The following is a 12,913-nucleotide window of genomic DNA, read 5'->3' on the forward strand; positions in this document are numbered from 1 at the left end:
TATATATATATATATATACAAGAATGGTATGATAAGTAATTCTCTGCTACAAAACACACACACACACTTTCTTACCCTCTTTCTCTTTGTTTTCTTTAAGAACTTGTTTTCTGAACTGCAACGCTCCTTCTGTGATCTCACTTCTTCAACCTTCTCCGAATCTTGCCGCTGAGAAAAAGAGCAGCGACTCAAGAGTTGGGAAGGAGAAATGTGAGAAGAAGGAAACTAGAAATAAGGGAGAATGAGAAACTCTTCTCTATTCTCCCTTCAATTTCTCTAGAAAAAAAAATTTTTTTTTCGTTCGACGTGTTTTCCCTCTTTCTTCTTTCTGCGGTTTCGTGACTTTTTGCGGCTTTTTTTTTTTATTTATTTTTTGTCCTTTCTATTTCTTTTTCACAAGACCTACGGTTGTATGATAATAAGAATAATAATAATAACAACAATAAATTTATTCAGCGGTGCCAAATCAGTTTAAACAGAAAAAGCAACGCTTTAAAAGTTGAATAGAGAAATAACAACAATAATAAACAAAAAAAAAGAAAGAAAGAAAGAAAGAAAGGCATTTTTATATATAAATCACAAGTTATTGTAATCATCACAGTCTCAAGAGGGAATTTTCTCGAACACAGGGAATACACATTGAAGTGATACAATAAAATAGCGAACCCAGACATAATCCACCCAAATATCTTCTTATCCCCTATAAATATCTGCTTTTAATAGCATTAACAAAGGGAAAAAAACTACAAAAAAGAAAATAATAATAATACTAAGGTAACAAAAAAAAACAATCGAAATAATAAAAGTAATAACAAATAAGAAAAAACAATGTAGTGAATCTACATTAATTAAAAAATAAAAAAAAAATGTGAATTCTGGCTGAAATCTTATAGGAAGAAAAACTGAGTGTGTGAGAGGATGGGGGTTTAAAAGGAAAAAACATCAGCAAAAATATCATCTGCCTTCCCTTCACACCAAACATCCTTTGTTATCACAGCAGAAGGACGAGGTCTGGTTAATGGACGGCCTTTACTCAATCCCCCAGCAACAGTCGCCGCACTAGGATTAGCGGCAGCAGCTGTAGCAGTATTTGTATTTGTATGAGTATTATTAAAATTAGAACGTGTGAATGCGGAGCTTAGAGCAGTACTGAGAGCGCAGGTAGAGTTCGCGTTAACAGGTGGCCGCGGCAGTGGTGAAGAGGTATAAGTTCGTTTTATCCCTGTAATGTGGTTCTTATTCTCACGACGATCCTTTTTCTTTCCGCTATTACTAGCCATATCCACATTTATTGGAAGTGTGCGTAGAGGTGAACCTTTCATAGTTCTCTTCTTCAGTGCACTGAGTGGGAGTCGCGTGCCAAATGTCTTTGTCGCACCAATAGATGAAACTGAAGAATTCGGTGATATTTCCTCTTCGTCTACTTCTTCTTTTTGTTGTTGAGATAGATTGGGATATGTACGTCGAATGGCCGCGCTGGATAATACCGTATTACTCCGTGGTCGCTTCTTCTCTGTGTGTGATCGCCGTGTCGTACCTTTCTTTGGTGTTATGAGAGCGAGTGCCTCACCAATGGTTTCCTCTTTCTTCTCAGCAACAACACGTCTAGAAATTAATTTTTCTTGTTGTTGTTGTTTTTGTTGTTCGTGTAAGAGTTGTTCTTGTTCTTCTTGCTGTTGTTGTTGTGCCATAACTTCACGTGTATCGCCTTCCATCTCTTCAATAGTCCCGCGTGTTAATGTTTCTTCCGCTTGTAGTCCCTCACGCGCCTCACACTGCAGGGCAAACAACCGCCGTGCAGCCACTCGCTGTTCATATGCCACTCGTGCAGTTTCCATAATACTCTCATGAGCTCTACGCTCACGGTGAATGTGAAGACGTTGTTGATCTTGACAACGGCGGAAGGCTCGAACGGCGGCATGCACGAGACGAAGACCCTCCGCCCGTCTTTCGTGTATTGCAATCGCTTCACAGATCTTTACATGTGTTTCTCGTGATAATAATAGAGCAGAATTTGTTTTCTTGCGCTCCTCCATTGCAAGTTCCTTCTGCGTTATCAAATGCTGCTCTTGTGCCTGTAATGTATCCATGATGATATGTGTGTACATTTCAATCATCGTTCGTTTCTCACGTAACTGCATAGAGTACCATTCTGTGAATCGTGCTGTTAATGCAAGATGCTCCCGCACGGCGCCGTGTCTGTCGGTGAGTGTGAGTGCCTCTTGCAATGCCATTCTGTAAATAGCATTACGGGCCTCTGCGGCGGCGTGATCCAGACATGCACGATCATATGCCGACTGTATAAACAAGAGCCATTGTTCCTTCTGTTGAGCCGCATGCCATAATTCCTCTCCCTCACTCAATAGCCGTATTCTACACGCTTGTAAAAACTGTAGTCTTTCTGTTTGTTGTTTCTCTTGTTGCTGGACAGCAGCCTCCACCCGTTCGCTCATCTTCACATGTTCATTCATGCGTTCCTGCAGGAGTGTCTTTGCCGCCTCCACCCGCCGCGTGACTTGCACTAAAGCCCGCAGTCGCTGCAGGCCAATCAACACATCCGACAACTGCCGCATAAACACACGCCGCTCCTGCAGGGCCCGCAACAACAACGACACTCTCGCCGGGCAACCCGTCCACGCCGTGGCACAACTCTCAAGTGCATCCCGCAACCGCAGAGATTTCTTCTGTTCGCTGCCAATAAAAGTGACGAGGGCACCAAACTTCACGGAGCTCTGCTGCAGTTGTTGTTGTTGCCGGACGGTCTCTTCACGCAGTTCACACAAATCCTGCCGGCGTCGCTCCACGTCGGTGATGATTTCCTTCAGTCCAAAGAAGAGCGACCGCTTTGTGCGCTCCATCTCCATCAGTCGCGACTCCAGTCGCTCGTAATTACTTGACTGCACGGCCTTCTGCTGCAGCAACGCATCTGTGCAGTTCTCTAGTGTGGACATGGTGCAGCTTTTGCTTGTGACTTACACACACGTGAGAATACCCACAGAAAAGGGAAGGAAGAACAAAAAAAAAAAAAGAGAATCTGACGATTCCCTAACTTCTGTGCGGTTTTGGAAAAAAGAAAAAAGTCTTTTTTTTTCTGTTTTTTATTCTTTTTTTTTTTTATATTCTGTGTCTGTCAATATCTTCCTCTAACCGCACGTATATCACTCTTTTTATTTGATTATGTTTGTAGTGCCGTTTAGCAATAGATTCAGAGAGATATAGAAAAAGAAGTAAATTAAAAAAAAAAAAAAATCATACGAACAGAGATAAACACACACACACACATATATACACACACGTAGAGAGGTAGAGATTTATTTTTAAAAGAGAAAAATACAGAATTCAGATATCTCAAAAGAATGTGAAACTTGAAGAATTTTACACACACCACCAAGGGATTAAAAAGTATACATATTTGTTTTTTTTTTTTTCTCCAATTACTGTTGTTGCATTACCTTCTTCACCGCCAAACTGTAGACATCAGCATGTAATAAACATAAAACTCAGAAACACATCACCCATATATCTCCACACTAAACAATAATTTCAAACGCCTTTGAGCTCTGTAACAGCAAGATAATGTTCACGAAGCCTCTGCAGGACATCTGTCTCGTCACTAAATAGTTCAGGAAAACACTTCACAAGGCGTGTGAGTTCTCTCATACCAGCAACATCAGGAGGAGATTGAGGATTGGCAGTTGCAGTTGCAGTTGTTGTTCCTGTTCCTGTTGCGATGGCGTTTACTACGTTATCCGGGTCACTATCACTATCATAGGCAGCCACTATGCGTTGATCTAATTTAATAAGTGGATCTTCTTCGGTCTCGTAAATTTCATCCACATCTCGATCTAATAACTCTGTTAGTTTCGCCACCACACGTGCCTGAAGATCTCCTGGGAGTGCTACAAGTGCAGCTCCTAGCAAAGGTCCTACACGTTGTAAATATGTAAAAAGACGTTGTTGCCCAGGTGGAAATGCTGATAGTTTCACTACAATAAAACAACAAAGTGCATGCCACATCTTTAATAAGAAGGGTGTAGTTCCACTTACTCCCTCACCACGCATTGTATCTTGTATATCAGGTGGTGGAACATATTTACGTCTACGGTGTACGCGAATTTGCGCTTCACAACTAAATAAATCACCCGCAGAAATACTATTAACCTCCACAAATGGACTCTCCCCTGCCATATAAGACTGTTGAAGAGCATTAAGGGATGATAAGAAGGAATTTCCCTCTAATGCAATACGCCTAATAAAGTCTGAACGAAATGCATCTTTATCTGTGTTAAACTGCTCAGCTCCAGCGTGTACACCGGCAAAATCAACCTCTGCACGTATTACAAGTGGATCAAAGTGACCCAATTCTTTCGCAATCTTGTGTGTTCCCAATGCTGCACAGCAGGAAAAAACAAAAGTACCAGGTTTAAGCAATCTTGTCATGGAAGGGTTTGAAACACCGTTAACAGTACTACCGTTATCATAATTATTAGAACCGTTATCATAATCATCATCATCTGTAGTACGCCACTTATTTACTACATCACGTAATGTTTTTTTCTTCTGTTGACGTCGTCGTGGTCGTCGTCTTTGAGTTTCCTGCGAATGAGAAATAGAAGACTCTGTCTGATGTGTTTTACTACTACTCGTTCGTGAACTTGGTGGAGGACCTTGTTTAACACTTCGTCGTGGACAGTATATACTTGCAAAATCATAGAATTGAGTCTGTTGACATGCTATAATCAACACATGACACTCTAAAAGTGCGTTACGTCCTTCACGTCGACCTGTACACTGCACCCCACGTCCTGCAAATTGAGCCACAGATTCTGTTTGTCGTGTTATAATAGTAATACGTGATGGATGTATAATATGAGGAGCTAGTAGTAATTGTTCCACAATAGCACGCCCTACACGTCCACCACCTACAACTACTACACGAAAATCCCATGGTGATAACATCAGAGGTGTACCTGAAGATGACGTTTGGGCTAAAGTTGGGGCTAAAACTGCTATTGGAGGTGTTGTAGTAGATTCTGATGCTGATGTTAATGCAGGCGTATGCGAAGTTGAGGGTGGTGGTGTATGTGATACAGATGAGACTGTTTGCGGTCGTGCTAGTGCTGTAACAGCCCCACTATTATTACGAGATACACCCGTTAACAAATCCCGCAGCTCCACATTACACTCTGCTCGTCTGGAGGGAATAGGCGGCGGTGGTGGAGGTGCATGGACGGCAGTATAACGTTCTCGTGCCTGCGCTACATGTCGCATGATGTACCACAACGACGAGTCTCCATCCTGCAGTAATGCGTGGGCGGCGGAGGCGGCGTGACAGGCGAAGAGTGACTGTTGGGCAATAACGTTAACTACAAGCGGTGCGGTAGCTACAGCCGTGTTAAGACCAGGATCGACGCATGTAAGGCCAATAACACCGTCAAGTAAATGTCGCGTAGCCTCCTGCATGTTCACACACACACAGAGAGAGAAACAGAGAGACGGAAAGAACTAGAAGGAGAAGGGGGAAAAAAGAAATAATCCTTTATTTCTTTTTACTTTTTTGTTTTTCTTCTTTTCTTGATGATAATGATGATGACCCTACCCGTTAATAAAGAAAAAAAAAAGAAAAAAAAGAGTAAGAAAAAGAGATATTTACGTATACATGTATTTTACAAGTATGCAATACTTTCCCCACCGTGATGTGAAGAAGACACACCCACGGCAAAGCACAGGAAAACCTAATAGAAACAGAAAAAAAAAAAACAATAAGTGGATTTTTAAAAAAAAAAAAAAAACAAGAAATAAATACTTCTCAAACAAAATATAAAGGAAGAAAAATTGAAATAAGATGCATTGAAAGAATGTGTATGTATGTGTAGGGGGCCTTCTTTCTTGATGTTCTAGTTCCTACCCTGCCTTTTGATCTTTCATCAACCCACTTCCTCTTCAATTTTGCAGCAGCGGTCGTCCTAGGGCTTACTTGACTGTAAACGTCAGGTGGCACTTACCGCAGTACTTGCGTCCCTTGTGCTGGGCCATAAACACGGCAGCACCGCAGTTTGGTCCTGGGCACTCCTGGCGAGTGTGCTCCACCTTATAGGAACCGTCGTCGTTCTCCGTGACGTTGAAGTACTTGAGGGCGCGCATCTTCTCCAGCTTGTGGCGGTGAATAGGCTTCTTTGGCTTTGTGAAGATCTTCTTCTTCTTCTTCTTTCCCTTACCACCCTCAACAGGGAGGGCGGCGTGAATGGTGCTCTCGCGCTGGAGTCCGTACTCGGCGAGGGTGGCGGCGTCGTCGAGGCTCTGGCCGCCGAAGAAGAGGAGCTCGTCGCTGCGGAGACCCGCGCGGGAGCGGAGAGCCGCAACGGTCTCCTGCAGGGACGCCTGCACCGCAAGAGTCTGGCCGGACGCCGATTTGACGAAAAGCTGCATGCTTCCTTCCTTTGAATAAAGAAAAAGAACGAAAAAAAGAAAATAGAATAATAATAATAAGAGTGAGAGATATGTGTATGTGTGTGTGTGTGTATGGACGTGTGTCTATGTCTGTGTCTACGATAGAATGCTGTAGCATGAAGCCGTCGGCAACATATATTATATCAATTTCTACAATTTCCATTCACATAACCACTTAATGTCAATGTGATCAATTGCAAAAAAAAAAGCAGCGCCAAACGATTTCTCCCAATTACGTCACTAGTCATAACCCCTTCCGCCCAGAAAAATTTGCCGTCTAGCAGATTTGGACAACTGTAGTATTAATAGTATTAGTAGCAATAATCGATAAAGAAGTAAATAAACAAAATAATAATAATAATAATAATAATAATAATAATAATAATAATAATAATAATAATAATAATAATAATAATGGTATTCAAATATACAAACAATGTCAAATATTGTTGTTGTTGTTGTTTTTTCTTTTGTTTCTTCGTTTATATTACTGTTACACTCCGTGTTCTTCAGGACTTGTAGTGCGAAGAGCATCGCTGTTGCTGTTGCTGTTGCAGCCACTCCTCCACTACACGGCTTTGTGCCACCGCATTATCAAACAGAATTACATTCCTCTTATCCTCTGATGGTGGAGGCACCGCATCCAGTAAATTAAGCTGAAAATCCAACGTCATGGGCATTGAATCATCTGCAGGTGAAACAGTTAACAATACAACAGTATTATCTGGATGAATAACACGAGTCACAGTAATCTCCGTATCACTACTACTATGTTTCATACTTTTATCATTATCATTCTTTTTGTTTGTTGTATATTTGTTAGATATGGGTGCTAAGATAACCGCATTGCTGAGGGTGGGATGCCCATTCCAACGCAACTCAACTACCACAGAGTTGGAAGTACGGTTAGCAACACAAATACAAACCGAAAGATATATTTCACGTGATATATACCAAACTCCAGATCCAGGTGAGACCTCCTGCCACAAATCCATATTTAACTACCTTTTTTTTTTCTTTTCTTTTAATGCTCTCTTCCAATCGGTTTTAATTTCACTCGCTTTCAAAACTACACTTTTTGTAATATAGTTCTTGTCCTGGAGAGCCCCACTGTTAACCCCCCAGCCCTTGCAAATCTATAACAAGGTCAATTACCCAAGAACAACAAACAGCAGGGGTAGGATAACAGTAAATAACGTCTTCCTCGTCCACCTAACTGAGGGATAAAAAGAAAAAAGATAAAAAAAAGAGGAAGAAGAAAAAAACAGACGCACTACAGAAAAATACTCTTTTAACATTCAGTAGGATTTACAATATCGATAAAAATAAAAATAAAAGAAGAAAAAGAAAAAAAATACCGTAGCAGAGACACGAAGGAAGTACATCACCATGTGCAAAAAAAAAAAAGAAAAATAGTATCAATAAGAGGAAACGAGGACGAAGAACAAAAACAAAAGAAATGGAGAAAAAAAAAAAGAAAAACATACTGCGTAATTTATCAAATAATACCCAGAAGTATCTTGCTTCTCTCATCCCTTTAATTCTTTTTCGTTTCATTTCTTTTTTTTTTTTTTTTTCCTCCTTCTTTCTCTCTTTCCTTCTTCTTCCATTATCTCCCTCTCTCACTCTATCGGTGTCTCTCCACATTTTCACAAGGAGCTAAACCATTTGCCCATCCACAAATACCTTTGGCTTTCTTTCGCTCTATCTCAAATTATTCCATTTTTTTTCTTTTTTTTTCGCTCATACAATAGGTGCGCCGGGTGGAGGACATGATGGTGCGGAAACCACAGTCGCCGCTACCGGTGGATGTGCTGGAAACGATGGCACTGATGAGTGCTGTGCGACAGAGCTGTCAGGTGTCTCAGGTGGTGGAGGTTGACTGCGGGTTGAAGCAGCAGCATCAGTTAACTGCATCGATGGAGGGTGAGGTGCTGGTGAAGGCTCCACTGTATGATCTCCATTACCACTTACTCTAGCTGCCTCAGAAGATACCCCAGGAAGACTTACTGACATTGTTCCACCTTCTATCGTTGTAGTTGTAATTGTAGCTGTACCTGTAACAGTCGCTGTCGCCGCAACTGCTGCTGCTTCCTCCGCAGCAACCAGTGCTGTAATGCATTCAGATGCTGCTTCTTTAATCACTGCTTTTCGTGCCTCAAGTTCACCAAAAGATTCTTGCAACTCCAAACGTAACGCCTTTGTGGTAAGATTCACCCGTTCCTCACGAGGTGTAAGAAGGATTCGTTTATATACAGCAACCCGAAGTGCATCATCACTTGGTGGATTAGCAGATGGAGATCTTTCCGCCACTGGCAGCTCCTTCTTGGTGCGCTTTGCTTTCACACCTTCATCTGCAGGGGATGATGATGATGCTGTTGTTTTGGTTGTTTTTGTTTTTGGTGATGGTGATTTTTTTGAAGCTGTTGATGTTACTGGTGAGGTTTTTGCTGTTGCTCCCACCGATTCATCCTCCTTTGCAGAGGCATTCACGGCAGAGCCCCTTGGTAATGATGTTCGCCCACGCTTTGTGGGTTTACTCGCCGTCCGCGAACTCTTCGTGTTTACGCGCTTTGCCCCTTCCACACTTGGGTGCATGAGGAACGCCACAACATCCTCCGCTACCTTGGCGCGTGGGTTGGAGATGTGCACTGCCATCCCGAGTGCGTCAATGATGGCGCGGAGTTTGTCCTTTGTGAGTCGCCCGACCCGCTCCACCACGTCGTCACGCATGTCTGGCGGGAATCCGCGAAAGACTTCGAGGGCGCGGCGGCGTTCGCCCGTCCTGCCGGCGCGTCCAAAGACGAGGCGGTGGAGGGGCTCGAGTTGGGCCTCGAGGCGTCGGGCGGGGGCCCCGCGGGGTCCGACGGCGGCGATGGCCGGGAGGTCTGCGAGGGGGTTGCCGGTCCCCGCGGCGAGGTCGAAGCGCGCCGCCCCCTCGCCGTCCCCCTCCGCCTCCTCCCGCCCACGGTGGTCCGCCATGGCTGTCTGCTCTGTTGCTCCTGCTGGTGTGGTGGTCACTATTGGTGTGGGGAGTGGGTGAGTAGATAAAGAGAGAGAAAGAAAGAAAGAAAGAAATAGAAATAGAAAGAAAGAAATAGAAGGAGAGAGAAGGGGAAAGCACTATTTTATGATAAGATAATCTCTCCTTACCAAACAGTATTACATGTATATATATATATATATATATATATATATATATATATATATATATNTATATATATATATATATATATATATATATATATATATATATATATAGTGCAGATTGAATTTATGAGGTCATTACAGGGAGCAAACGACGAATTGTACAATAAGAGGAACTCTCTTGACAGATAGTAGGTCCAAAGGCAGTGTCACTCGCCAATACATCCAGTATCTCTGTTACTCGTTCTGCTAATGTCGTAGCACTGCCATCAACAGGTGGTGATGGTGGTACTCGTAGTCCAGTATCATTATCATCATCATCATCATAAAAATTATGGGTTCGAAGACTTTTTTGGTAACTAGCATTACTCTTGTCTACCATGTGTTGTTGTTCTTTAGTGTCCAAGAGCCGTTCTGCTAGAGGAAGCAGCAGACGCTCTAGAAGAAGTGATATGACTTCACTTTTTGGTAAAACAAGTACCAGACTATTACAAATATCACAAGTGGCAGTTAATCGTCCTGTGAGCACTCGAGGGGTAACTTGTTGCCGTTGACCTCCATCTATGTGTGGAAAAAGATATAATGAAAAAATGTAGTGAAGTTCTGTTGAGCATCCAGTAATAATATCCTGTAAAACATCAGCTGTACACTGCATTAAAACTTCCCTAATCTCTACAGCATTTGTTATTGGTAAATATTTACACTGCTGGAGCAACCATGCAAAGTTATTTGCTGCAACGCAGAGTACCTCAGCGGCGGCACCATGTTGATTCATCTCGTGTGCCTCCCATAATAAAGAACGGTTTTTCTCCATCATGGTAATAACACAATCTGTTAGTATCCCTCCTAGTGGATGTTGTTGTTGTTGTTGAGTGCTCATTTTAGGTAACACTAAAGAAGCATCATCTGACTTTCCTTCTTCTGTTTTCAGCTCATTAGATTTATTAGCCAATAACTGAAGAAAAGAAAATATACTACCCCATAAAACTGTAAAACTCGACACCATCGCTGGTGGTTTCTCTTCAAATTCCTCCTTATCATCACATACATCTTTCCATGGGATCCGCTGTAAAAGCAATGGGGATGCCCGTTGCCCTATTTGACGATCATAATTATTATTTTCCGTACCTTTATTCATGTTACTTGTGATGTTTGAACTCAATAGAGAAGTACTGCCTCTTCTACTATTACCACTATGAGCATTAACATTCACAACACCAGCGGCAGAGTCCCGCACAAGTTGCCCAACCAACTGCCCCACTCGAGACCACACAACTTGTGAGGCACTCGACATTGGCGGAGATAAGAATAACGCCTCTTCCATCACCACATCACTCGCCTTGCTGGCAACTTGGGCTATTAACTCTCTGATGTTATCAGCGGCTGTAATGTGTGCGCAGCGAGTAAAGTGTGCAGCGACGCGCTGAAAAACATCATCGAGTCGATCCGCTGTGTGTGTGTCTTGTGCGGTGTGTACTAATCGTTGTAGGAACGGGCCGCAGCCGGTGAGTGTATCTACAGAGAGTTCCGCCTCCGGTGATTGGCCTTCAAGATAAGCTACAATGCGGTCAATGTGAATCTTGTTACTACTGTATAGAGGTTTGGCTTCTTGCGTAAGAACCCCAGTGCTCATTCCGGTAGTAATGATCTTTTTTTTTTTTTTTTTTTTTTCTTCTTCTTCCTTTATTGTGATTGGAATTGAATCATTGTTGATAGTCTCCTTTTTCCCTGACTGTCCTTTGGACAATGATGAGAGTAACTGATACAAACAGTAGCAATAATAATAATAATAATAATAATAATAATAATAATAATANAAGATAAGCTACAATGCGGTCAATGTGAATCTTGTTACTACTGTATAGAGGTTTGGCTTCTTGCGTAAGAACCCCAGTGCTCATTCCGGTAGTAAAATGATCTTTTTTTTTTTTTTTTTCTTCTTCTTCTTCCTTTGGCCAAGATGTTAAACTGGTATTCTTGATGTTGTGGTGTTTGCCTGACTGAACTTTGGACAATGATGGGAGTAACTGATACAAACAGTAGCAATAATAATAATAATAATAATAATAATAATAATAATAATAATAATAATAATAATAATAATAATATTGTTCGTTGCCCTCTTCGTTGTTATTTGTTGGATCTGCGAAACAAGCAGTGGAGAGAACCCTTTAAACGTCAAGAAAGAAAAATGAGAAAAAAAAAATAAATAGATTAGTAACCCATTGTGTGTACAGCAGAGGAATAAAACAGACCCTAAATACAACTACAGCAATAATATTATAAGATATCGTGTAATTGGCTCTAAATACCGCGTATTGAAGAAGTGGCATATTTCCCATACCCCATAAAAAATAAAATAAAAAGAGAGTCAATGAAAGAAGAGAGGACGAAAGCGCAAAATATTTAAAACTTTCGAATGTGGACCACTAACTGAAAAGGATTATTATTATTATTACCATCATTATTATAGTAGTCCATAAACCGATTTGTGTTGTTGTTTTTGTTCGTTTTTTTTTGTTGTTGTTGTTTTTTTTTTTTTTGGAGGTGGGGGGAAGACAAAGAAAAGATAGAGAGAGAGAGAGAAAGAATCCATACTGGTATATATATATGTATATATGTATACATACATATACACAGGATTTAAAGAAAAAAAAAGAAAGAAAACAATGGAGATATGCACATGAATACACCAACACACTTTACCTATGCGTCTGTATAAGTCCCACAGAGATAGAGAGAAGTACCGGAAAAAAATAATAATAATAATTTCATATTAACGCATAGACATTCCCTTCTCACTCCCCTTCCTTCTGTGAATTGAGTGATTTGGGCGTCTCCTTTTCTTTTTCTTTTTTCTTTTTTTTCTTTCTCGATGTATAGATTCCCTTACTTTATTGTTGATTTCCCTCTTGTTCTTCTTCTTATTTATATGATTATGGTTATTATTTATAATAATTATTTCTGTTGTTACTGTACTCGTCCCCCTTCGGGGATACACCACTTGGGCGAACACCGTTGGAATAAAAAAGACGTCCGGGAAACAACACAGAGATAATCATAATAATAATAATAAATAATAATAATAATAATAATAATAATAATAATAATAATAATAATAAAAGGATAAATAAAAACATTCATAGTAAAGATAATATATATGCACATTAATAATATTCATAGGACGTGTACATTCAAAAGAACCAAAAAACGATTGACAAGAAAGAAAAAAACGATAGGAATAGCGTAATCCGAGATTACGGTCTCATCATCGGGAAGAAGAGAGAAAATAAAAAAAATAAAATAAAATAAAGAA

At 40.9% G+C, this 12,913-nt stretch overlaps 6 protein-coding genes across 6 annotated transcripts; all 6 read right to left on the reverse strand.

Moving 5' to 3' along the window:
• Positions 1 to 926: 926 nt before the first annotated feature.
• Positions 927 to 2,951, reverse strand: TM35_000291290 (uncharacterized protein; the record flags this gene model as incomplete). Its single annotated transcript, XM_029028286.1, has 1 exon — positions 927 to 2,951. One exon carries the CDS (start codon positions 2,949 to 2,951, stop codon positions 927 to 929), a length of 2,025 nt encoding a protein of 674 aa, XP_028880313.1.
• Positions 2,952 to 3,543: 592 nt separating this feature from the next.
• TM35_000291300 (uncharacterized protein) lies at positions 3,544 to 5,463 on the reverse strand (the record flags this gene model as incomplete). The annotated part of the gene is made up of 1 exon (XM_029028287.1): positions 3,544 to 5,463. The coding sequence occupies one exon, from the start codon at positions 5,461 to 5,463 to the stop codon at positions 3,544 to 3,546; it is 1,920 nt and encodes a 639-aa protein (XP_028880314.1).
• Positions 5,464 to 5,973: 510 nt separating this feature from the next.
• Positions 5,974 to 6,429, reverse strand: TM35_000291310 (small subunit ribosomal protein S27Ae; the record flags this gene model as incomplete). Its single annotated transcript, XM_029028288.1, has 1 exon — positions 5,974 to 6,429. One exon carries the CDS (start codon positions 6,427 to 6,429, stop codon positions 5,974 to 5,976), a length of 456 nt encoding a protein of 151 aa, XP_028880315.1.
• A 530-nt stretch (positions 6,430 to 6,959) lies between these two features.
• TM35_000291320 (uncharacterized protein) lies at positions 6,960 to 7,445 on the reverse strand (the record flags this gene model as incomplete). Its single annotated transcript, XM_029028289.1, has 1 exon — positions 6,960 to 7,445. One exon carries the CDS (start codon positions 7,443 to 7,445, stop codon positions 6,960 to 6,962), a length of 486 nt encoding a protein of 161 aa, XP_028880316.1.
• A 748-nt stretch (positions 7,446 to 8,193) lies between these two features.
• On the reverse strand, positions 8,194 to 9,432 carry TM35_000291330 (putative regulatory subunit of protein kinase a-like protein; the record flags this gene model as incomplete). Its single annotated transcript, XM_029028290.1, has 1 exon — positions 8,194 to 9,432. The coding sequence occupies one exon, from the start codon at positions 9,430 to 9,432 to the stop codon at positions 8,194 to 8,196; it is 1,239 nt and encodes a 412-aa protein (XP_028880317.1).
• Positions 9,433 to 9,724: 292 nt separating this feature from the next.
• On the reverse strand, positions 9,725 to 11,230 carry TM35_000291340 (uncharacterized protein; the record flags this gene model as incomplete). The annotated part of the gene is made up of 1 exon (XM_029028291.1): positions 9,725 to 11,230. One exon carries the CDS (start codon positions 11,228 to 11,230, stop codon positions 9,725 to 9,727), a length of 1,506 nt encoding a protein of 501 aa, XP_028880318.1.
• Between the last annotated feature and the right edge of the window lie 1,683 nt (positions 11,231 to 12,913).

The sequence above is a fragment of the Trypanosoma theileri genome (genome assembly GCF_002087225.1).
Source record: "Trypanosoma theileri isolate Edinburgh chromosome Unknown TM35_Tth_29_V1, whole genome shotgun sequence".
NCBI lineage: Eukaryota > Euglenozoa > Kinetoplastea > Trypanosomatida > Trypanosomatidae > Trypanosoma > Trypanosoma theileri.